At 39.5% G+C, this 25,846-nt stretch overlaps 1 protein-coding gene across 9 annotated transcripts in view; it reads right to left on the bottom strand.

Annotated features, from left to right (window-relative positions):
* The window catches only part of FTO (FTO alpha-ketoglutarate dependent dioxygenase), a 404,215-nt gene that overhangs the window by 360,318 nt on the left and 18,051 nt on the right, over positions 1-25,846 (bottom strand). The window contains exon 1 of one of the 9 annotated variants that reach the window (XM_054668401.2): positions 21,095-21,158. The exons of the other annotated variants lie outside the window; for them this stretch is intronic. Within the exon in view, the coding sequence (XP_054524376.1) occupies positions 21,095-21,130 (36 nt within the window). The 5' untranslated portion in view covers positions 21,131-21,158. Of the gene's footprint in view, positions 1-21,094; positions 21,159-25,846 lie in introns of those variants that run through there. 9 annotated transcript variants of the gene reach the window in all.

Here is a 25,846-nt window from a genome sequence, read left to right as displayed (position 1 = left end):
CAGTAAGCTGAAATCGCACCACTGCACTCCAGCCTGGGCAACAGCGCAAGAATCCGTCTCAAAAAAATAAAATAAAATAAAATAAAATAGCTACAGGCCAGGCACAGTGGCTCACACCTGTAATCCCAGCCAAGGTGGGTGGATCACCTGACATCAGGAGTTCAAGACCAGCCTGGCCAACATGGCGATACCCTGTCTGTACTAAATATACAAAAAATTAGCCAGGCATGGTGGTGCACACCTGCAGGCCCAGCTACTCAGGAGGCTGAGGCACGAGAATTGCTTGAACCTAGGAGGTGGAAGCTGCAGTGAGCCAAGATCATATCACTGCACTCCTGCCTGGGTGACAGAGAAAGACTCTGTCTCTAAATAAATAAATACATAAAATAGCTATAAAAAATAGTTCTATGAAGAGTGAGTTGTGAAAAAATAATACTTAGGAATAAATTTAATACCAAGGAGGTAAAAGACCTATATACTGAAAACAATAAAACATTAATGAAAGATACTGAAGATGATACAACTAAGTAAATGATATCCCATGTCATAGACTAGAAGAATTAATATTGTTAAAATGTCCATACTACCCAAAGCAATCTACATATTCAATTCAATCCCTATCAACATTCCAATGTCATTTTTCATACAAATAGAAAATATAATCCTAAAATTCATATGGAACCACACACACAAGAAAAAACCCTGAATATCCAAGACAATCATGCACAAAAAGAACAAAGCTGGAGGCATCACACTACCTTATTTCCAACCATATTACAAAGCAATAGTAATTAAAACAGCATGGTACTAGTGAAAAATGGGCTCATCAACCAATGAACAGAATAGAGCCCAGAAATGAACCCATGCATGTATGTGGGTTTGACAAACATGCCAAGTATATACTTTGGGGAAAGGACAGTCACTTCAATAAACGGTGTTGAGAAAACTGGATATCCATATGCAAAAGAATAAAATTGAACCCTTATCTCACACCATATACTAAAATCAACTCAAATGGACTACAGACTTAAACATAAGACCTGAAACTATAAAACTACTAGAAGACAACATAGGGAATAAACTACAGGACATTTGTCTGAGCAATTATTTTTATATCTGACCCCTAAAAACAAAGGCAACAAAAGCAAAAATAGACAAATGGGATTACATCAAAATAAAAAGCTTCTGCACAAGAAAGGAAACAATTAACAAAGTGAAGAGACAACCTACAGATTGGGAGAAAATATTTATAAGCTATACATCTGATTAATATCTAAACTCAAACACTTCTACATTTAAAATTTAATAACCCAGTTAAAAAACGGGGAAGGTACCTGAATAGACATTTCTCAAAAGAAGACAAATGGCCACCAGATACATGAAAAAAATGCTCAACATTACTAATCATTAAAGAAATGCAAATTAAAACCACAATGAGATATCCCCTCACACCAGCCAGAAGGACTACTGTCAAAGAGATAAAAATAAGTTTTAGTGAGGATGTTGAGAAAAGGGAACCCCTGCAATCTGTCGGTGGGAATGTAAATCAGTACAGCAATTATGGAGTTCTCAAAAAAACTAACAATAGAATTACCATATGATCCAGCAATTTCACTTCTGGATATTTACCCAGGATACTTGAAATTGGTATGTCAAAGAGATGTCTGCACTCCCATGTTCACTGCAGCACTATTCACTATTCAAGTTATGGAATCAACCAAAGTGTTCATCAACAGATGAATGGACAAAGAAAATGTGACATATATACACAGCCCGTAAATACCACTCAGCCTTTAAAAAGAAAGAAATGTTGTCATTTGCAGCAACATTGGATGGAATGAGAGAACATTATGCTAAGTGAAATAAGCTAGGTACAGAAGGACAAATACTGCATATTCTCACTTACATGTGGAATCAAAAACAACTGAACTCAAAGAAGCAAAGAATAGAATGGTGGGTACCCAAGGCTAGGAGTGTTAGAAGATTGGGGAGATGATGGCCAAAAGGTACAAAGCCTCAATTAGACAGGAGGAGTAAGTTTGGGAGGTTTTTTCTACTTTAGATATACTGCAGTGTGATGAATATAGTAAATAATAACATATTATATATTTCAAAATCACCAAGAGTTCATTTAAAATGTTCTAACCACAAAGGAATGGTAAGTATTTGACCTGATATATATGTTAATTATTCCACATTGTTTTCATAAATTATAACATCACTTTGCATCCCATAATATTTACAACTATGATTTGGCAATTTACAATAAAAAATGATTTTAAAAAAAGAAACTACATTCTCTAAAGCTGGCTAAATCATGTTGAATAACAAGCACACAGCTCTTCCTGTACTAATCCCTCTATATTAGTGACAATGGTCCAGGCTACACTGTGGTAATAAATAAACCCCCAAATCTCAGGGACTTAATGCAACAAAGGTCTTTGTCTTGCTCAAGTTACCTGTCTAATATGTTGATGGGGGAAGGGAATGGACTCTACTCCACTCAGTCATTCCTGGATCAGCCCAATGGAGACCCCACCATCTGAAACACAAGGCCCCCAAAGTCACTGTGGCAGGGAAAGGGAAAGAATGCAAGTGGCACACTAGCTCCTAATGTCTTGACCAGGAAATAATACCCATCACTTCCACTTCATTGGCTAGAACTAATCACATGATCCTACCTAACTGCAAGGAAGCTGGGAACTGTAATCTTCCAGTGTGCTCAGAGGAAGATTACACTCCTCTAGAGGAAAACTTAGGAGTTGCATAGAGAAAACTGAAATGGATACAGGCTGCCAGAAACAACCTCACCAAGGCTGAATGCACTCACTGACCTCAGGGTTATACATTATACAGTATGATTGCTAAGGTATAAGTATATAGACCACTCAAGCATAAATAAATCCACGTTCACCATCCTTAGATTGCCCAGGCTGGTAAAGCCAGGTCATACCACATTCCTGACTTCAGAGCAACAGAAATGAACAAGGGCCACTTAGTCATATCTGGGATCACATTATAGGGCTTATCCTTTAAGCAGTTTCAAGATTAGTCAAATCTTAGGTTTATCCAAAGCAACGGAACCCTCACCCAACACCACAAATGGCAAATATGCATTTAAGTGCATACCTGAGAACATGATGAGAAAATGGTTAACTGATCACTTTGACAAAAGACCCTGAGCATCCTCCTCCGGGATCCTATGCCTCTCCTATACACCCTACACTTTCTAGTTTATTTGAGGACATTGCACATAAAAATCTATCTTATCTTTGTGGACATACAATGCTTTTAAGGTGCTCAATAAACATTTCTTTGTATGAATGAAACAATGAAGGAACTGAACCAATGCAATCACAGTGGAGCTGAATTCTGTTATTTTTATTTCCTCTTCTGTTAGAGTCTCTTTCATAGCAACGTTCTGGGGCTAAAAAGCTGGGACAGAGAGAGCTGCATGTTTCCCAGAAGAATTGCAGAAGGTATGTGGAGTGGGTAGCCAAGTTGGGCTTTGGCTCGCAATGCCCCAAGGACACTGACAAATAGCCCAATAATAACTCATCTGAGTCTCAGAAGTCATTCCTTAGAGCCGCCCTATAAAAGCCAAAGGGAATTATTCATTAGCAAGTGTGAATAACAGTAGATACCACCAGCAGATTGCATTTGGCTTTGCTGAATTATTCATAAGCATTTGTGAGAAATGTACAATCCAAAGGGTGTTAAACCAAACCAGATTGTTGGGCAATATTTGTTTTCCTTTAAAAATATTTTTTTAAATCACCTCCAAGCTACAGTTCTTATGTTGAAAATCAGTTACCAATCTGGCAAAACAAGTAGGTAAAGAGTAGAAAGCCAAATAAGAAAGGGATATCAGTGATCTTATTTAATATTCATCATGATAATGACAGGCAGTAGACTGAACCAATGTTTGTTTACCTGTCCACATCCTCCCTTTTTTAGATGTTGTATGGTCAAAGACGGTAGGAGCTCTACAATGAGATTCATATGTGAGGGGGGGAAGAAAAGTCCTTTGAGTCCTGTCACAGAGCAGATGCAAATTTAATTACTTCACGTTAAGCTTTCCATCTTGTCTAGGTGTCCTTGGAAAGCAACTGTAAACAAGAAGCACTCGGCAATCAGGTGTCAGGGGCTCATTTGATCAGCTACGAAATATGTCACAAATCACTGGCAGGAAGTGAGTCAGGAAGGGGAACAAAGAGGTAGAAGTGACAGTGTAGGAGGCAGATCTTGTGGGTGTACCTGTTAGTGCTGGGGACTGCTCCCACTGCCAGCTCTGACTTCCCAGAGTAAGTGCCCCCTGCCTGACAAGGCTCTCTCATCTCACATTTGTTATACATTTTCCTATGGTCTGCAGAAATCACCACCACAACTGGGGAGTCAACTAGAGACACTAAGCACAGTTAAATTATTCGTGACTAAAGAAAACCTAGCATGAGCTGATTTATTTTTTCAAGGCAACCAGAGAAATTTGGAAATTAATGCAGAATCTAAATTTGGGTAAAAGAGAACACATCAGTCAGCAGTCTCAAAGAAAACCCTAGGCCTAGGTGCCTTCCCATCTTTTTAGTGTGTCTCTAATTGAAGAAGAAGAATGTTCCATTCTATGAGCTCCGAGTCTGAACCAAAGCTGTCAAATGCCCTGCAGTTTCTATGATAATGGGTGCTGCATTTGTAGGCAAGAGAAAGGAAGTGATCCCTGAGTGTATACAATTTGTAATTCTGCAAAGAGCCTGTAGCCTTCCTGAAGGGAGCCCACTTCCAGCTACTGCTCACTTCTACAAGACGACTGGAGAAAATGATGTCTGTACTTGCAACCAAACTATGGTTCCAGAAGTACTTTCTACTGAATTATTTCATAGGAATTTTAAATATATTGACTTAAGTCAAAACTCTCCCCACAACTATAATGAATTAACTTCCAAATGGAGAGGAAAAAATCTGAAAGCAACCAAACTCTATTAAACTTGGAGCAAATTAACCTATCTCTCTAAGCTTCAATTGCCGCATCTCTAAAATCAGGGGGAAAAAAATGGTAACTAGGCAGGGTTCCTATGAGGATTATAGGAGATAATACATGTAAGTTAAAGCTTGTATTATTAAATTAAAGAATAGGGAAATTAATATTAATAGTGCCATCATTATCTGCGTAGTAACACAAGTATTCCCACGATAATAAGCTGTATTAAAAATTGTGCCTAAAATTATCTGAAAACATGTTACAATTATTTTATTACCTAACATACTAGATGAGGACAAAAGTTCTTTCCCCCCACTTTCCCACTTTTATAAGTGAGAAAGAGATATCAAAGACTCATCTGAGGCTCCAGGGACTAGATCTGTTACCTAAACATCAGCGTATGAGCACAGCAGGAACAGGAGTGGAAAGTAAAGGATGGAAAGGTAACTGCAATCATCAGAGTGCATGTCCCATTCATTTCAGATCTCCTTGTTGTCTAGGCTTCCTTATGTCCAATTTAGATTCCTTCTAAGAGGTGGCACAGGACAAAGCCACAACCATCGACTGGGAGAAAGAACCAAAAGGAGCCACCTAGTGGCCAAGCAAGCTTTCATTCCGACCACAGTGAAGCTTCAAATCATGTTAACTTAAATCACTTTATAATCCAAGAAAATGTAGAAATATAATATTTTTGTAGCAAATGAAGGGGCATTTCAAATTTTAGGCTAACGAAAATTCAAGGCTTCTATAGATTGGTGAGAGCCTGACAGTGGAAAGGAGACAGGCAGCTGGAATTATACATACCTGGATTCACTTACTCATGGATAGAGTTATACACTCTAACCTTTTCCACATCATGGAGTGTGCAGAAAATTATATTTTTTAAGGCACACTGGAGTAATCAGAAGAGGCTGCCCAGAGTTAGAGATGAAGAGACCAGGGGCTCCAGTTACCCCTGTCCCCATCTGCCCATTCCAAGAACTAAAGGAACCAATATCTCCACAAACTATAACCCACTCAAGGCACACTAGTGGAAAGCTCTCCTTCAACAACCTAGTTAATATTATTGGGCTTCCTTTTCTTTATCTATAAAGTGTGGCAAACAATACCCAGTTAGGTTTATGATGAAGATTAACTCAGATACTGCATGTAAATAAAATGCCTGGTACATACTATGTACCCAATCAATGTATTTTTTTCTTCCTTTTATGCTACTTCTTTTAGTATCAACACATAGGGATCCTGTTTTGTCACAAGCTAATTTACAAAGCTATATTATGTGATTTTAAGTAACAGCAATAATCATAGCTCCTGTTTAACTGAGTGAATATTATAAGCCAGACCAGTGCTGGATTGCCTCACTGAACCTTTATAACCACCTTAGAAGGCAGGGATAGTAGATACCTTCTGTTGTCCACCCAGTGTCTATTATCGAAATTTTTCTTATCAACAAAATCCTGATTTTGACCTGGGCAACAATGTGCCACCAAAAAAAACTTGCTTTCCCAGACTTTCTTGCAGCTAGGGGTGGCCATATGGCATAGTTCTAATTGAAAAACTGGAAGGGCTGGTATTGACCCTTCCTGCCAGGCCAATGCCTGAAGGTCTACCCACCACATTTAAATGAAACCACATAGTAAGCAGCCTCCAAGAAGACCCTCAATAATCCCTGCCTCCTGATATTCCCACCCTCCTGGAATTCCTCCCCTTCAGTATAGGCTGGACCTAGAAATTCACTTCTAACAAACAGAATACCGCAGAAGTTATGGACTATTACTTCCCAGAGTAGGTTACAAAGAGTCTGTAACCTACCCCCACTCTCCCCAGATACTCTGGGAGAAACTAACAAACATGTTGTGAGCTGCCCTATGGAGACAGAAACGTGGCAAGGAATTGATTCTCCAGCCAACAGCCAGTATGGGTCTGTCACTTCCCAAAACCTACATGAGTGAGCTTGGAATCAGATCCCCTCCACCCCAGTCAAGTCTTGAAATAAGCGATTTCCCAGCCAACAGCTTTGTGAGACCCTGAGCCAGAGACAGCTAGCTAAGCTGTATCTGGACTCATGACCCATAGAAATTGTAAGGTAATTAATATTTGTCGTTTCAGATTGCTAAGACTTGTGGTAACTCGATACACAACAATAACAGAGTTTAGTCACCATCTCTCTATGAAATTGCATGCTGAGAATGGCAGAAGAGGACACTGGAAAGATCCTGGTTCCTCAATGACCTTCTTGGGCAGCTTGACCACTACCTAGGTCATGATTCAGATTATGTGAAAAAAATAAAGTTTTATTTCATTAAACAATTAAAATCAATTTTAATTCATATAGTAAGTACTACTACTACTACTACTATTATTATTACTGTTCCTAGGTAACATCTAATGAGTTTGTACAATACAAATAAAAGAGCAACAGAGTGGTTCACAGATTATAATCCAATGGAATAAACAAACAATGCAATAGAAGTTACTTGTAAACACTATTCAGCAAAAAGGGTAAATTACAAAAGCACATAGAATAACCTCATTGTTTCAAAATGTAAACACACACACACAAATGCACAGAAAAAGTCTTGAAGGGTATAGACCAAGGGTCAGCAGATTTTTTTTCTGTAAAGGTCCAGATAGTAATAATGAACACGTCAGGCTTTGAAGGCCTACAACTAACTACTAAACCTGCCATTTTAGCATGAAAGCAGTCTACATAATATGTAAATGAATGAGCATGGCTATGTTTCAATAAAACTTTATTTGTGGAAACAATTTTGAATTTCATATCAATTTTCTCATGTGACAAAATGTTACTGTTACTTTAATGTTTTTCAACTATTCAAAAATGTAAATACCATTCTCAGCTCAAGGTCCATAAAAAAACAAGCGGCAGGCCAGATGTGGCCCACAGACAATAGTTTGCCGACCCCTGTTATAGGCCAAAATGTCTGCAGTGATTATGTTGTTTGGAAAGTAAAATTAAGGTTGACTTTTACTTTCTTCTTTAAACCTTTCAGTCTTGTCTTAATTTATGGTTATGTATTTTATTATTAGAATATACAGTAAAGTTGTATTCATCTGGGGTGTGCAGGGGAGAGAGAAAAGCTTCTTGTGTGGTATTGGGACATTGAAATGCGCTGAAAAAGCCACAGACCTGGTTCCCACCAGATCATCAATAAAAACTGTCAACTGAGCCAGAGATAACATTTTCAGTGCCCCTAAAGTGGAAGGTAATCATGTAGCTACTTGAAAGGAAGCATTACAAGATGAAGAATTGAAACAGATGGGGAGAACCTACTGTAAAATGTGCATGTTTTCCCTCAAAAAATAAGATTATGACACACTGAGCAGAAAGGCAAGAAAAACCAGAAAATATTCTATAAGCACATTTTCAATCCTGTATGCACATTACAAGTTTCATATTTTCAGAAAATATTTTCTTCACTTAGCAGGAACGTAACATGAAGATACAAGTTAGAAAATTCTAATTTGCAACTGTTTTCAAAATATACGTAAAATTTTTAGTACGATAAAACAGATGTAACTGATGACATCCAGTCACTATGTCCTGCTCTTTAAAAAAAATACACTCTACACCTACCCAGGTAACTACACATGTAATATTCAGCTTTGTGGGCACAATGTCACAAAGCCACTCTAGCTGTCAGCATTCTTGTAGAAAAACAATAGGACAGGGAAAACACAAGTTCTGGTGCTTCTTGTTAATATTTACCATATGATCCTAGGGTTACAGATGGCACTGCTAAATATTCATGTCAGAATAACAAGGAAGACATAGCCTTCTAATTTTGAAAAGGCTATACATAAAGTATGGAGAAAAGTCAACATGGTTATCTTAATTACTTTAAAACAAGTGACTTCCAGTTTGCCTCGTGGTACTTCTATTCTTGTTCCCTCTATAGATCTATGATGGCTCCTTGGGAGATCAAACTTTATACTGCTTCTTTTTTTAAGTGTTTTTAAGTACATGCAAATATTTTTGAAGACAATATAACTATTACAATCACTAAAAAATAGGCATCCTCAGAGTAATCATTTCAAACACTTTAAAATGGTTCATTTTATATTAGGAGAATTATACCTCAATGATTAAAAAAAACACAGACAAAAAAGATACAATCATACTAATTGTCTTTTAATGTGGGAGTGGGAAATAAGATCTCCAACATCAAACATACTTTAGTGTTTGATTCAAAAACTTTTAAATTACTTTTGGATAATCTGTGGTTTTGAATTATCCACACCACTTCTTTCTTTCCATTCACACATATATGAGGCATCTCATTTAATCTGTCTGTTGCCTTGGGGTTTTCATCTAAAAAGTAATAGTAGGCCAGGCACGGTGGCTCACCTGTAATCCCAGCACTTTGGGAAGCCAAGGCGGGCGGATCACAAGGTCAGGAGATCGAGACCATCCTGGCTAACACGGTGAAACCCCGCCTCTACTAAAAATAGAAAGAAAAAAAAAAAACAGCCGGGTGTTGTGGCGGGCACCTATAGTCCCAGCTACTGGGGAGGCTGAAGCAGGAGAATGGTGTGAACCCAGGAGGCAGAGCTTGCAGTGAGCCGACATTGTGCCATTGCACTCCAGCCTGGGCAACAAGAGCAAAACTCCATCTCAAAAAAAAAAAAAAAAAAAAAAGCTACGATTGTGCAACTGCATTCTAACCTGGGTGACAGAGCGAAACCTTGTCTCAAAAAAGAAAAAAAAGAAAGAAAGAACTTATACGTTCTACAACATAGATGAACCTTGAAAACATCATGCTAAGTGGAAGAAGCCAGTCACAAAGACCACACACGGTATGATTCCATTTATATGATGTAAGTTATATCTCAATAACGCTATTTTTAAAAGACTAGTCATCTTTAATTGGGTAGGCTGGGAGGAGGAGTAGAGTGAAGGGTACATACTCTCTCCTCATAAAGTTAATCTAAGGGAGCCAATAAACATGTTTCCCAAGAGGGCACTATACAGGCAAAATAAGTGATGGCTCATATTACTGCTGGGTGACAAGAAGCATCCTTCTTACATCCACATATGCACAGTCTTGCATTGCAGAATGGTATTTCAGACAACAACGGACCGCATATACAACAGTACTTCCATAAGATTACAATAATGTATTTTGACTGCACCTTTTATATGTTTAGATACACAAATACTTACCATTGTGCTACAATTGCCTACAGTATTCAGTACAGTAATGTATAGCAAGTTACTTGTATAGCAAGTTACTGTACGAAACAGCAACTGTACTGATGCAGGAGAGAATAGGCTATACCATATCTAGGTTTGTGTAAGTGCACTCTATGATGTTCACATGATGAAACTGCCTAACAATGCATTTCTCAGAATGTATCCTTGTCATTAAGCAATGCATGATTGTATATGTGTGTATGTATATAGAGATATATACGTACTTATTCATGAATCTCCTTCCCACAGATAAATATATAAAATGTGTCCACCATGCAAAATTAAAAACATACTCTCAGGACATCAATCAACCCTTCCATAAGTATTATGATAGGCCCTCTGTTAGCAGAAACTGCACTGTGCTCTGCAGAAACAGGCGCACACAGGGTTCCTGCCTTCCAAGGACTCACCATCAAAGAGACACCAAGTATACCAACGCAATGGCCAAGTACAAAGTGACCAGAAGCTGAAGTGATAAATGGGCACAATGGAAGGGAAGGATTTGCAGAGGCAGAAACTTTAGAGCTAAATCTTAAAAAGGAGTTCCCCCACATAAATCTGGGGGAGGGGAACAAGTATGGAAGACAGCATCCCTGACAAACTACACAGCAAATAGATGGAGCTGGTAGCGGGGAGATGGAAAGTGTCAGAACTGGGAGGAGAGGCTGGTTACGTCAGATAGTGCTCTGGAAACCTGTGGCACTTGGCCTTTTATCCTACAGCCAAAAGGGATACATTTAAGACCTACATTGAATCAAAGTCAAACCAGAGTTAAATAATAAGAAAAACCACTTGTCAGCAATGTGAAACAGAAATTGGCAAAAAGAGAGGATGTTGGGGAGAAGGGAAAAATAGAGGCAAGAACATTAGTTCTGAGACTATTGCAACTGTGCTGGAAGGAGGTATTTTGAGACACCCTAAACTTAAGCAGAGGCAGTGGAAATGAGAAGGAGGGGTCAGATTTCAGATCTGCTGACAGATTGAAAGACTTGGTGAGTGACAGAAGATAGGGACAGAAAGGAAGGATGACCCCCAGATTTCCAGAGAGAACTCGATATTGACTTGGGTGAGGGCAGAAACTACAGATTGATGGTGGAGCATTTTTTTTTTAATTATACTTTAAGTTCTAGGGTACATGTGCACAACGTGCAGGTTTGAGCATTTCAAAGACACTAAGATAGGAGTTTGACCTGGTTTAGCCCAAAATAGGAGAGTACAGAAGAACACAGATGACGTACCTCGGTACAATACAGGGTTCTCAGTACAATACAGAGGACAGATTCAGGAGCCAGATGTTCAGCCTATGTTCAAACCCTCAACTCTACCAGCTGCTAGCTGGAGCAGTTTGAACACATTACTTAACCTCTCCATCCATAAAATGGACATAATAATAATAAGACCTATTCATACAGTTAACATGTATTAAAAAATTATTAGTGCCATAAGAGCTTGCTATTTCTACTATGGCATCTACACAGTGATATATTATCTCCATTTTATAGAGTAAGAAACTAAAGCAGAGGCAGTAAGAAGGAGAAGGAAGGGTCAGATTTTAGAGCTGCTAACAGACAGAAAGACTTGGTGACTGAAGATAGAAGGTGACAGAAAGGAAGGATGACCCCAAGATTTCCAAAGAGGATTCAATATTGACTTAGGTGAAGGTAGAAATATGAACTGATGGTAGAGTATTTCAAAGATACTTTCAGAGAAACCCTGTTCCTTACACAGATAGATTGAGGCAGAAAGCTTATCCAACTAGGCTTCAAAGACGATGCCATTTACACTCTGCTATGCTGCTTCCTGAGCTGCTGCTGGAATTACTCACTCCGTGAAGCACATAAAATTCTCAAGTTGCCAGAGTTTCCACATTAAGAGCAGATTTGTTTTTGCTTGGATTTCCAAGAATACCTAAAAAAGGAGGGTGATCAACTCATCATTTTCTGAGATTAGCTGAATCCTGTGTCTCTGGAGTTAGCGAGGATGTAGCCTCCTCCAAGAGGCCCTCCCTGACTCTCCGAGTCCATGTTAGCTGATTTGCATTCACCGCACAGCAAACTGTGCCTTCCCCATATCTACTGAAACTATTTCCTAATCTCTCAGTCCTACTAGACTATCAACCCTATGAGTTCAGAGACTGTCCATCTTATTCACTGCAATATCTCCTGTGTCTAGCAATAATCTAGAACACTGTCAGTGCTAATTAAATGTATTGGATGGATAATTCAAAGTTCCAATTCTGGTCTTAAATGTATTTGTCTCAAAGGGTTATATTACATGGTAACAGAGGCCATATCCCTTGGCCAGTGTGGAACAAAAGATAAAAATCTCATTTCCAGTCATAATTAATTGAGTATGGCAGAAGCCATTGGCTGCCTACTCAACAGCTATTCATTCTGCTTCACTGCTAACAGGGGCAGCCGTGAGCCCAGTTCCAAGGAATGGATCATGAGCTCTCTAAGCCAAGCGTAGGAATCTCATTCCCTTTTGCCAGACATTTCTTTTCCCAGTCTCCCTTGCAACTAGGAATGACCAACAAATCCAGATCTGGCCAATAGGACACAATAAGGAGTGTGCTAGGGGACTTACAGGAAGGATTTCCCTCCTAATATAAAAACTCTCTTTTATCTTCCCATCCTCTTCTTCCTACCCTGAACACAGTTACATGAGGACATGATACCTGGCACTGTTATAACCCAGTGATCACTAGGTTACAAGTCAAAAGACGAAAAAGCCAATGTGCTGAAGAATGGCAGAGCAGAAAACTAGAAAGTACCTGCATTTGATTATATCATTAAGCCACTGTTCCATGAGAACTTCCTCCTTCCAGACAGCTTATGATGTGGGAAAAGTCATGTCATTACTGTTTAATCCACTGTTACATGGAAATTCTGTTACTTGCAGCCAACATTTTTCAAACTCATATACTGAGCAAAAAGGCACAAAACTCTTTCATGTGATATTGGCCACCCAACTACAGATGTAGACATTTGGGATCTGCAATCAGGTGAACGCTATACTTTTCTATTCTAGGTGAAGAGAACTATCATTTTTGAAACATTAAGATTCTGTACATCATCAGAGCATGTCTGTTCCTTTCAAATTTTGTACAGAGAGTTTATAACATTCAGAACAGAAATGACAGTGCTAAGAATCTAAATTACTTCCTTTAAAGAAAAGAGTGAATCTCTTATTCATAAAAAAAAACAAATAATAGACCAGAAATCCAGAATCTGAAGTTGTTGTATCACCTAGCTTCTTGACCACTCCCAAATTATAGTAACAAGTGCAAAACTTCATGTCTTAAGAAAAAAGAAAAGGTCTGGCAGAGAACTTCCTTAATGGATTTGACCTGGGTAATACCATTAACCCAAGAAATGCTTTTTTGGTACTTTTCCATTCTACTTACTTTGTAAAAATGTTTTGTCATGAGTTGATTCAAATGAGAGAGTTGAATTTCTACAAATACCCTCAATTTGTAAAATGTGTGTGCTTGTGTGCATAATTCGTAGAATTGTGTACTTCAGTGAAGTTTTGTTGTGTTATTGTTGCTTGTTTTATATCTTCCTTCCAGTCAGTTTTCCATTAATTTAAACCTCTTTTTATTCTGGCTAAAGTAAGTTACATTTTAAGATTTAAAAATTCTAGAGGAAATCCTTATATAATGTTCTTTATAATAACTCAAGAGTGTTGCCATGGTAGACATGAGACAAACTCAAATCTTTTTCTGAGACACCTAGAAATGTCACATATAACCTTTTTTAATGTTATCTCTGTATAATTCATATTTCAAGATGACAGGTTAAACCACACAATTACTCTCTTAAAAAAGCCTTAAATTATATCGACCATCTCAAAATAACTACAACTTTTTCCCAGAGTTATCAGACTCTGGTCTCAAAGCCAAGTAAGTAAATAAACTTAACTGAGAAGAATCCTCCTTCATTGAGGAGTGGGTAATTATGTCCCTAATTTTCCATGTTGATATCTCCTCAGAGCCTATCAACTGTACAAGTCGCCCTGTATTCAGCTCATCTTCTTCTTCTTTTTTATTTTTTCTTTTTTTGGAGACAGAGTTTTGCTCTTGTTACCCAGGCTGGAATGCAGTTGTGCGATCTCGGCTCACTGCAACCTCCGCCTCCCAGGTTCAAGTGATTCTCATGCCTCAACCTCCCGAGTAGCTGAGATTACAGGCGCCCACCACCACACCTGGCTAATTTTTTGTATCTTTAGTAGAGACAGGGGTTTCGCCATGTTTGGCAGGCTAGTCTCGAGCTCCTGACCTCAGGTGATCCTCCCGCCTCGGCCTCCCAAAGTGCTGGGATAACAGGCGTGAGCCACTGTGCCTGGCCTCAGTTCATCTTTAGAAAAGTCAGCCAAGCCATGTCAGAGATCTTGGCTCTAAACAAATATAGGTTAAATTTAAAAAGACAGAAAAGGGGGCTCCCTCTATGGTTTGAGCTCTTAAGGCTCTGCCAATAGATGGCTACAGGGCTGGGATTTAAGGCCCTTCATTGCTTCACATGTCTCATATGACACCAGATTCCCTTTTTTCCTTACTCATTCATTCCTTCCCTGATGCCAGATTCCTTTTTTTCCTTACTCATTCATTCCTTCCCCTGCTACAATGCTCCTTTTTCCCCCTCTTCTTAGCACATTTCATCAGGAGCCAAAAACGTCAAACATTTCCATGGGTAAACAGAAATCTGCTGGCCTTTCCACCACCCCCCTCCTTTATGCCTACTGTTATTATGAGCGGTAACAATGTAATCTGCCTCAGGCACCTCTCTCCATCCATGCCAAGCAGGTCATTCTCCTTTTATCAGAAGGGAAAGTGGGTCATCACATTTTAGTGCATGTTGACACGACTGCTAATAAAAGCAAGATAAGAAGTTCCTGCCCTTAAGGTGCCTTAACCTCTACTTTGCCTAAAAGATACTTCACAGTTCCCACACTGGAGTAGGAACTGGAAAGTGACTTGATACCACATTTCCTTAACCATATAGAGGTGAAGGAGGTAACAGGATATTTGTAAAGTGCAGTAACAACTCCTGATTCAGGAGGTTACTCCTCTCTCATTCGGGTTAGCAACATGGTTCCTTTAAGAAGACCACAATGGGCCAGGCATGGTGGCTCATGCTTGTAATCCCAGCACTTTGGGAGGCCAACACAGGTGGATCACGAGGTCAGGAGATCGAGACCATCCTGGCTAACATGGTGAAACCATGTCTCTACTAAAAATACAAAAAGAAATTAGCTGGGCGTGGTGGTGGGCGCCTCTAGTCCCAGCTACTCAGGAGGCTGAGGCAGGAGAATGGCATGAACCCCGGAGGCAGAGCTTGCAGTGAGCCGGGATCGCACCACTGCACTCCAGCCTGGGCGACAGAGTGAGACTCCGTCTCAAAACAAAAAATAAAAATAAGGCCACAATGGGGGCTGGGGCGCGGTGGCTCACGCCTGTAATCCCAGCACTTTGGGAGGCCGAGGTGGTAGGTTTATCTAAGGTCAGGAGTTTGAGACCAGCCTGGCCAACATGGTGAAACCCTGTCTCTACAAAAAGTACAAACAGCCTGTAGTCCCAGCTACTCGGGAGGCTGAGGCAGGAGAATGGCGTGAACCCATGAGGAGGAGCTTGCAGTAAGCCGAGATAGTGCCACTGCAGACTCCGTCTCAAAAAAAAAAAAAAAAAAGTACAAACATTAGTTGGGCGTGGTGGCGCAGGCCTGTAGTCCTGTAGTCCCAGCTACTCGGGAGGCTGAGGCATGAGAATCACTTGAACCCGGCAGGCGGAGGTTGCAGTGAGCCGATATGCCACCGCACTCCAGCCTGGGCTACAGAGTGAGACTCCATGTCAAAAAATTTAAATTAAATTAAATTAAATTTTAAAAAAAGAAGGTAACAATGAACTAGGAGGCTGACATCTCAAACAACAGAGGCATGAACAAGATAATTCCCTTTTGAATCATGTGTCTGAAAATGGTAGTAGTAAACATAGAGACCTACCAAGTGGCTTTCAAACTTTTCAAATTTGGAAGTATTAATATGAAGGAACTTTTATCCAAAAGTATAAACAAATACATCAACAGAAGCTAAACTGTTCTCAGGCCCCCACCTGGAGAAGCAGATCCCTATAGGTAGCCAGGACACAGTCTGAAAATCACTAAACCACAGTCTACACACCACTTGAGAAGTTCAAAACTAGATTTTGTTCTTCCTTTCCTTCTATCTCTTTCTTCTCTTTATGCCCACTACTGAACTCTCCAATGTCCTCTCAAATATAAAATTCCCAGTTAGATCCCAAATTCACATATAAGTAATCTAAGAAACACATTCTAATGCAGGATCCTTTTTACAACCTATCTCTACAAACATCTGGACACCTTTTCCATAAGGCAACTTGGCAATATGCATCAAGAGCCTTAAAAAATCCCTATCTTTAACTCCGTTGTTCTGTTTCTAGGAATTTATTCATTTAAAAATGCACATACAAATGTTTAAACCCACTGACTCAACACAGCATTATTTATGCTGATAAAATAAATGAAACAAGCTAATTGGTCAACAATAGAGGAAACTATTTAAATAAATTATTCTATTCATATGACAAATCTACTGTGGCTTGGCATTAAATTGCTTCTAATAGGCTGGGCTCGGTGGCTCATGCCTGTAATCCAAGCACTTTGGGAGGCCAAGGCAGGCAGATCGCTTGAGCCCAGGAGTTCGAGACCAACCTGGGCAATAATAGCGAAACCAAGTCTCTACTAAAAATACAAAAAATTAGCCGGGCATGGTGGTGCACACCTGTAGTCCCAGCTACTCACGAGGCTGTATTGGGAGGATCACCTGAGCCTGGGAAGTTGAGGCTGCAGTGAGCCATGATCGTGCCACTGCACTTCAGCCTAGGCAAAGAGAGTGAGACCCTGTCTCAAAAAAAAAAAAAAAAAAAAACCTTCTAAAATAATGAAAACTACAAAAAAAATCATGACAATGCTACACAGTATAATTGGAAAAATGTAGAGATAAATGAATGGATAGAAAAAATATGAAATTTACTTACTGAATTGAAATACAAAATTTAATACTATCTTCTTTGAAAAAAGATACACCACATGTTGGATTATAGAAAAAAAAAAGCAACATAAAAGTTTATCTGGAGCTAACTTGCTCAGTGACACTATATCCTGGTGTTCTTGGGAAGTTAGTATATATAATATTTCTATTAGTTTCTAATGTTTTCATGCATCACTCTCCTTTCAATATGATATTTATTTAAATTAGGCCTAAGGAAAGAAGTCTCTCTATCAATCATGGAATATTTTGACTGAAGAGCTCTTCAAAATGCATACTGTCCAATCTGATTATATCTACATTTGAAGTCCATGATAAATCTATCCCTAAATATTTCTAAAGATTAGGCTATCACAGGTGACAGTTTATAAAGTGCTTGTTGTATGCCAGACACTCCGCCAGATATTGCAATTACAAGAGAGGAATAAAAGCGCAGTTCCTGCCTTCAAAGAGCTCAGGGACTGAGAAAGTAATGGACAAACAGCTATAGTGAGGTGAAAGCTAAGGAAGTGTACACAACATTGAGGATGGCGGAATCACAGAAGTCTCAGAAGAGGTGGCATTTGTGGACATTGTTGAAAGATACATCATTCTCTAGGTGCCAATGAGAAGGGAGGAGAAGAGTCTAGAAAGAGAAAAGGACGGAGGCATATGTTTAGGGGACACCACTTTCCAACAGTAGGAGTATAAGGTATAAATTATGGGGGTGAAAGCTGGGGTTGGGGGCGTGGTTACCAGCTGACAATAAATAAGGCTGAAAAAACAGGAACCTATACAGCAAGCCCAGGAGTCTGAATTTTAACATGCAGCCAGTGGCAAATCTCCACGAAATTGTGAACAGTGGAGTGACATGGTCATTTTACTTTTTTTTTTTTCCCCCGATACGGAGTCTCAGTCTGTCACCCAGGCTGGAGTGCAGTGGTGAGATCTCCACCTCCCAGGTTCAAGCCTGCCTCTGCCTCCCGAGTAGCTAGAATACAGGCACGCACCACCAAGCCCAGCTAATTTTTTGTATTTTAATACAGACAGGGTTTCACCATGTTGGCCAGGATGGTCTCCATCTCCTGACCTCGTGATCTGCCCACCTCAGCCTCCCAAAGTGCTAGGATTACAGGCATGAGCCACGGCTCCTGGCCCATTTTACATTTTTTAAGATGGCAAGGTAGAAGTGGGTGGAAAGGAAACAGGCCAAGAGCCTACGGAAATCTAAAGGGGCTGAACACAGCAGTGGCCTGAAGATGAAGAGATGAAAGAAGGAAAGACATTAGGACAAAGGTGACTAACTGGATGAGGAGCAGGAGACAGAAGTTCAGCCTCCTGGCCAGGCGCAGTGGCTCACACCTGTAATCACAGCACTTTGGGAGGCCAAGGCGGGCGGATCACTTGAGGTCGGGAGTTCGAGACCAGCCTGGCCAACATGGTGAAACCCTGTCTCTACTAAAAATACAAAAAAAAAAACCAGGCATGATGGTGGGCATCTGTAGTCCCAGCTACTTGGAGGCTGAGGCAGGAGAATCGCTTGAACCAGGGAGGCAGATGTTGCTACAAGCCAAGATCACACCACTGCACTCCAGTCTGGGTGACAGAGCGAGACTCCCTCACAAAAAAAAAAAAAAAAAAGAAGTATGGCCTCCTTTTGTCTGGAAGACTGTCCCCATCTTCCCAGGGCCCTCTCCTTCCTTCAAACAGTTCTCTGCTGGAAAGAACTCTACAGTGAAAGCTCTTCTGTGACCAACCAAAATAACTCTTTATCCTCTTACACTAATTTTTTTATAGTATTTAGAACTATCAAAAAGTCATTATTTATTTGTTTGTTTATTTTTTGTCTCTCTCTCCAGATACCTAATGATAGCCAAATGATACCTATCTAGGTCATGGCTGTATCCTAGAACTTACACCAGGGCCTGGCACATAGTAGGAGCTCTATAAATATCTGTTGAGTGAATGAATGAATGGAAGGGAGGGAAGGAGAAAAAAGGAAGGCAGGCAGCCTACTCAGATTGGTAGTTTGAGTGCTTGACTAAAAAATGATGTCATAAGCGAGAATCAGAAATATGGGAGAAGAAAAGAGTTGGAACACAACGACTGACTGTGTCAGGCTCTGGAATGTTTATTCAGCTCAAGTATTGTCTTCTGACTTTTTTTTTTAAGAGACAGGGTCTAGCACGGTTGCCCAGGCTGGAGCGCAATGGCGTGATCATAGCTCACTGTAACCTCAAACTCCTGGGCTCAAGGGATCCTCCTGCCTCAGCCTCCCAAGTAGCTAGGACTACAGGTGCACACCACCACACCTGGCTGATTTTTTAATTTCATGTAGAGACAGGGTCTCACTATGTTACCCAGGCTGGTGTAGAACTTCCAGCCTCAAATAATCCTCCCACCTCAGCCCCCCAAAGCACTGGAATTACAGGCATGAACCACTGTACCTGGCCCCTTACTACTGTTTGATGTCTTTCCTGCTAACACTGGATGTAAAAGAAAAGGATAAAAAGGAGATCAGGGAATGCCTACTGAGTGACTACAGTACTTAACAAAAGCAAGTACTTTACAAACAGTACCTCCTTCCATCCTCACCATATTAGTATCTCTATTTTTCCATATGAAGAACTGAGACTAAGGGGTTCAGTGACTTACACACAGTGACACTGCAGGAAAATGGCAGAAGCAAAACTAAAACTCAGGTCTCGTGACTCCCACACCATCCACTGCACAATGTTAGAAGCAAACCAACACTTTCCATACACTTCCAGAATACTGTTAGGTTCGTCCTCTTCCACTTCAAGATGCTTTTCAAACCAAAGTTTCAAATTTACAAGAAAAAAAAATGGCTTTTGCTGTCATATTTTTCTATGTCTAAAAAATAAATTGCATAAGACTGACCTGTTAAGTTTCTAAGACTTGATCAGATCACTTAAAATTCCAGTTTGAACTCTACCATGTGGAAAAAAGAGTCTTAAATGAGATAGTACATACATCCAAAATCATCCCTTTCATTCGCAGTCACATACACAGACGTCTGCATCCCTTTGCAACACTACATAGAGACCAAAGTAAACGTTTTATCCTGTGAGCTAACACCAGGCACCACTGGACTAGCATCTAGTCCCTTAAACTAACAGCTGAAAGCTGCTAGAATATGCCAGACAAGTCAGAGAATTTAGCCAGCAGAGCTGCTCAGATTTAAATTGTGCTATTTGAAACTTAGACCACTTGAGACAACAGTTCACTTTTCTCACTGGAGCAACAGATTCAACCTCTTGGCCCTGTGAAAGTCATCTGAATATATTTAGCCGAAAGAAAAATAAAAAGAGAAAGAAAGAAAGAAAAGAAGAGGGGAAACTTCTATCTCCTGATTGAAGATATATTCAGCACTCTGATTTTTTTATGCACATTTGATCATCCTGTTGACAGCCTTGGAAGTTAAGTAATATGGACTGCTGCACAGAGGTTTCAAACCTTGATGGAAACCAATGGCAGGCTCCTTTTGACAGTCAAATAATGACAAGCACGTTGCAGGCCAATGCCCGTCATTCACCAACATCTCCAACCTGCTCCAACTGCTGCACAGTGACTAAGTGGAGGGTCAGAGGTTAAGCTCCAAGAAGCCAGCAATGAAGGGCAACTGTCATGCACCACTGCCTATTGTGAAGCAGCAAGGAGTGGCTGTCTCCTTCTGAACATGCAAAATGTTCTCATTCTGTCCAGGCAGAGACACATCTGAAGGTCCTAAATGAGACCATTGCCAATTCATGAAGCTCCAAACTGACAGCATGCCATTCAAGCTGTCTCAAATTTGACTTTTTTTCCTATTTCAAATCACAAATGCATGCAAAGTATACCGTTAAGCATAACTCCTCAGCCATGGTTTTAAACATGATCTGCTTTTAGACACAGAGGTAGCCTCAGACACATCCACATTCTCAGATCCTAAAAAAATGAAAGAAAATGCAAAGTTAATTTATTCCTCTTTAGGGAGTTTCTAATTCAAAATGGCACAGAAAAAAACTGGATACAGATTTTCTAGGAAAGTTCCTACATGTCTACAAAACAAAATAATCTTTAAGAAGGACTAGTTTCATCATAATATGACCATACTATTATGAGAACTATGAATATTAGTGTGTGTATATAGAATTTTATTTAATGAAAAATAATGTAACTTTAGGTACACAGTAGTTCATCGACACGTTTTATATTTTTTTAGAGTCTGTTTATAAAATCGTAGTCCACAAATGATTCAGAGTCCAGTATATGACACAAATACCTCCTTATACAATTCTAAGTTTGGGCTCTTATTGCTTTTCTATGTAGTAGAAATACATGATTGCATTAAGATGTGTGTGCATTAACATATAACCTGTAAAGAGGTTTCTTCTTTATCTTAATTGAGTAAAAAGAAATGTCTTATCTCATTTACAGGCCACATGATTGTCATTAAGTGACTAGCTAGGATCAAGAATTAAGTTGGACAGGTCTTCTTACAGCCTTTTCACCAACAATAGGATTTCTAAGAAACAGAGCCTTAAGTGGCCCTCATCAGACACAGCCTTTAGAGGTTTGAACTTGAAAATGATTTTATATAAAAGTGTGGGTCTACACCAGAGGCAACACTAGTCACTCTTTAATTCCTGATCACTACCACCCACCCATCCTTAAGTGAGCCTGGGGAGAGGAAATAACCCATCATCTACAAGGAACAAAGCCAAGACATCCCACTATCAAAGCTTATATGAACAAAGGTCAACTAATTGCCCTATTCTCTACCAACAAGAATATAGCTAGTTTCTAATATACATCTGCAGACAGCAAAACAGAAATTATTTTAAGTACTATATGAGCATGTAGCAACCTTCCACTCTTAGGCAAAAAATAGAAATTATGGTGCATAAATCCAGATTACTATATATAGTTTTGATCCAGAAAAATATTCCAAGCCATAAGTACACACTCACATACTATTTGGATAGCTGACCAAATAATGCTGTTCACAATGAAGATCATTCTACAATACAAACGACTTGAGAAAGATTTGAATATGAAGTGACTTCTCTTTCCAGCAGCATAATCTGAGTGGGAAAATTCCTTATCTAATATTCAGGCATATATGTACATAAAATCACAAAGACTGAATTGAGAGACAGGAACATCTTTCCCAAATCCTGTATTTAGACCTGAGTTGCAAACCTTACAGTATAACGTGAACTAATACAGGAGAAATAAAAGAAAGTTCTCCTTCAGACACCACAGGACAAATGAAAAGGAAGTACTCCTGTAGACATCACAAAGTACTAATGGTACTCATATTCCTAAAGGATAATACAGAACAAAAGTTAAAATGACTTCAAAAACAGCTTAGCTGATTAATCAGTCACATATCCATAATGAATAACAAAAGTAACCCAAGAATTTAGGAGAGGCAGATCCCTGAGCAGATCCTAAGAAAATTTTACTGGACTTGAATAAGTTCAATGCTCAAATTATTAATTATCAGCAATTTCCTATACTACAGGAAATAGAGGGTATGGTGCCTCAGTTTGTTGTTCTCAGTCCCAGATTTCAGAGGACCAAGCTGAATTTCTTCCTCGGGGCTTCCAACTCTGTGGCTTTACATGAAGAGTCCCCACTTCATCCTTTCATGTAGGAAAAGAAACTGACCAGACATGAAATGGTCATAAAATCCACCCATTATTTCCCCTATTCAAATATCTTACTGGGGGGAATAATGGCAATTGGGCAAAAAAGGCAGGTAGACACATTCTGGATTTGCTAAAGCCAAGCATGACAGTTTCCCATGAACATTCAAGAGGAGGAGCTAGCCCTCATATCTATTCTCTCTAACCCAGGACACAGTAATAATTCTCAACAATAGGATTTCTAATCACAAATAGAGCCCTAGTGGCCCCCATCAGAGACAGTATTTAGTGGTACAAATGAACTTGAAAATAAACATTATATACAGGTGTTGGTCTACACCAGCACTGTAGACTGGTCTCAAACTCCTGACTTCGTGGCAGCACTGGTGTAGACCAACACCTTTAAGCTCTGATCACTATCATCCACTCTTCCTTAAGTGACCCTGGGGAAAGGAGATAACCCATCATCTGTAAGGAATACAGCCAAGATACCCTATTTTTCAGACATTATTCATCCAACAAATGTCTGGGGAATGAATTAGTATGTGAACTCCCCAATACTCCTTGTCAAACTTTCTACTGGGCTGATGGACAAAGGAGTACATCAGGATGGCATTTCTTAGAAATAAATAGATTTGATTCATATCCTCAAAAGATCAGGATGACAACTGCTGGGTTCTACTTTCCCTGTTCACCCACCATCACCTGGTTCTATCTTTCCATATGTCCCAAATGTCAAGTTTAATATCTAAAACATCTTTCATCTGAATGTATGATTCGGCAAGAACTTTTCAAGACGATGCTGAATTCAGCAACATCCAAAAGCAGGCAAATTAGTGACTCCTGCTATTTCAGTGTTCCACAGATCAGTGGAGGTGAGTAGGAACTCCCTCAAATGGAAAATGTGGCCCCAACAACCCTATCCTGGTATTTGTACCAGGTGCTGACAGCAAGCAAGAGTCCCCTTAGACCTAAACCTAGGTTACCACTCTCCCTCCTTCCACCATGTGCCTTTTTGTTAGGTCCTTGGTGACAGTGACAAAGCATCTAGTTTTGGGTTTTTGTCTTTCTTTTATAAATGAAGGCAAAAGCCTATATGATTATAGCTCAAATAATTTTAGAAACATTTGCTACATACTTGTGATGAGGCATGGGGAATAAATTAAATAGGAGTCTTGCTCTTCTCTCTGCCTGATTCTGTAAAGTGAGATGTTTAACTGAAGTGCCTAAGTGCTTTGAGATCATCAGAAGTATGAGCTGACCCAACCAGGTGACCCGTTTTCCTCCTTTCAGTAGAACAAAGGCCAGACACACTCATTTTATCATATTCATTGTACACTGAACTGTCAGTGCAAGGAGTACCAGTTGCCTCCAGGTCATGAAATAGTACTAAAAACTTTATAATCATTCATTGATTTAGTTTTCAGCATACTATATCATTTGAATCCAATGGGAGCATAAAGAGCTATTTGTGAGGTCAACCACGGTACAGACAGATGCTGACATGCTATTGATGGCAAGGTGGAAAGAAATTGCTAAATACAGCAGATCAATATCTCGTTTCACTGTTACAGCCTTCTGCAGACATAAAATATATATCTTTACAGCTACAAAAATAATAATAATGAAAGTGGGAGATAAATGCTTCCCTCAAGGTAAACTATTTGATTAGCTAAGGGCAAAGGTGACAGCAGCAGTTACACTAAAGTAACTTTATAGTCTTAAATAAAAACAGGAGGAAGAGCAGTAGATGAAATGGCAAAATGAATCGGGACACATAGGTGGTTCAGACATAACTCTTCTAAAAAACACAGTGATAGGTAAAGGGCCACCAAAATCTATGATTTCTCCTATGGCTACAAATGCAGTTTCCTTAGATCTATTCTGTCACATGGTTTTACACAAAACATTTTTTTTTTTGAGGTGGCATCTCACTCTGTCACCCAGGCTGGAGTGCAGTGGTGCAACCTCAGCTCACTACAACCTCCGCCTCCCGGGTTCAAGCGATTCTCCCGCCTCAGCTTCCCGAGTAGCTGGGATTATAGGCACACACCACCACACCCGGCTGATTTTTTGTATCTTTAGTAGAGACGGGGTTTCACCATGTTGGCCAGGCTGGTCTCAAACTCATGATCTTGTGATCCACCTGCCTCGTCCTCCCAAAGTGCTGGGACTACAGGCGTGAGTCACCACACCTAGCCTACACAAAACATTTTCTAAACAAAATATTTTCTACTGGTGATGGAGAGCAGATTGAGAGTTAAGGTTAAATAACTGTTCAGTAAAGTAAAAAAAAAACAAAAAACAAAAAGCTTAACTTCCAGTCTATACATGTTTCCATTTGACAAGAAATGCTGAGAGTCAACCACATTTGTAGCATCTTACTAGACACAAAAAACAAATTTATAGCAGTGTTGTCAGCCAGAGGGATCTTAAAATCCCCATAGGGAAAAGAGAATAACTGTGTATAAAACACTACTATGTATAAGCAATCACAAAATGTAAAATTTAATATGACCTAATGTCAACCACATACGGTACCATACACCAATAAGTGTACCATACACAAACTTACCGTTAGTATCATACTTTTTGACACGGGAAATAAAGTCGGTAAGGAAAGAGATGAAGGGAATAATCCTCAAACGCTTCATGAAAGAGGAGGGACTGAAGAAAAGACCTCAGGGTCTGGTGGATCACACAATCATTAAAATAGTTTTTATTTCTCAGATGAAACTCTTTTTGTAGATCTCCAAAGTTTGAGCTTATAAACAACCAAGCAGAATTTACCATCAATTATCTGAGATATGAAGTCTCCCAGTAATCTTTAAAAGCAGCGTAAAGGGTAAGTATCTCTGTTTTTTCAAAAAATTATACTTTTTCCGATTGAAATGAATGGTTTAAAAAAAATATGGGGTCAGAGGGTGACAGGAGCACATTGCGCTGTCATAATGCTGA

Source organism: Pan troglodytes, chromosome 18 (assembly GCF_028858775.2).
Source record: "Pan troglodytes isolate AG18354 chromosome 18, NHGRI_mPanTro3-v2.0_pri, whole genome shotgun sequence".
In the NCBI taxonomy this organism is placed as follows: domain Eukaryota; kingdom Metazoa; phylum Chordata; class Mammalia; order Primates; family Hominidae; genus Pan; species Pan troglodytes.
The sequence above is the reverse complement of the archived record's forward strand: the minus strand, read 5'-3'. Positions and strand labels throughout refer to the sequence as shown.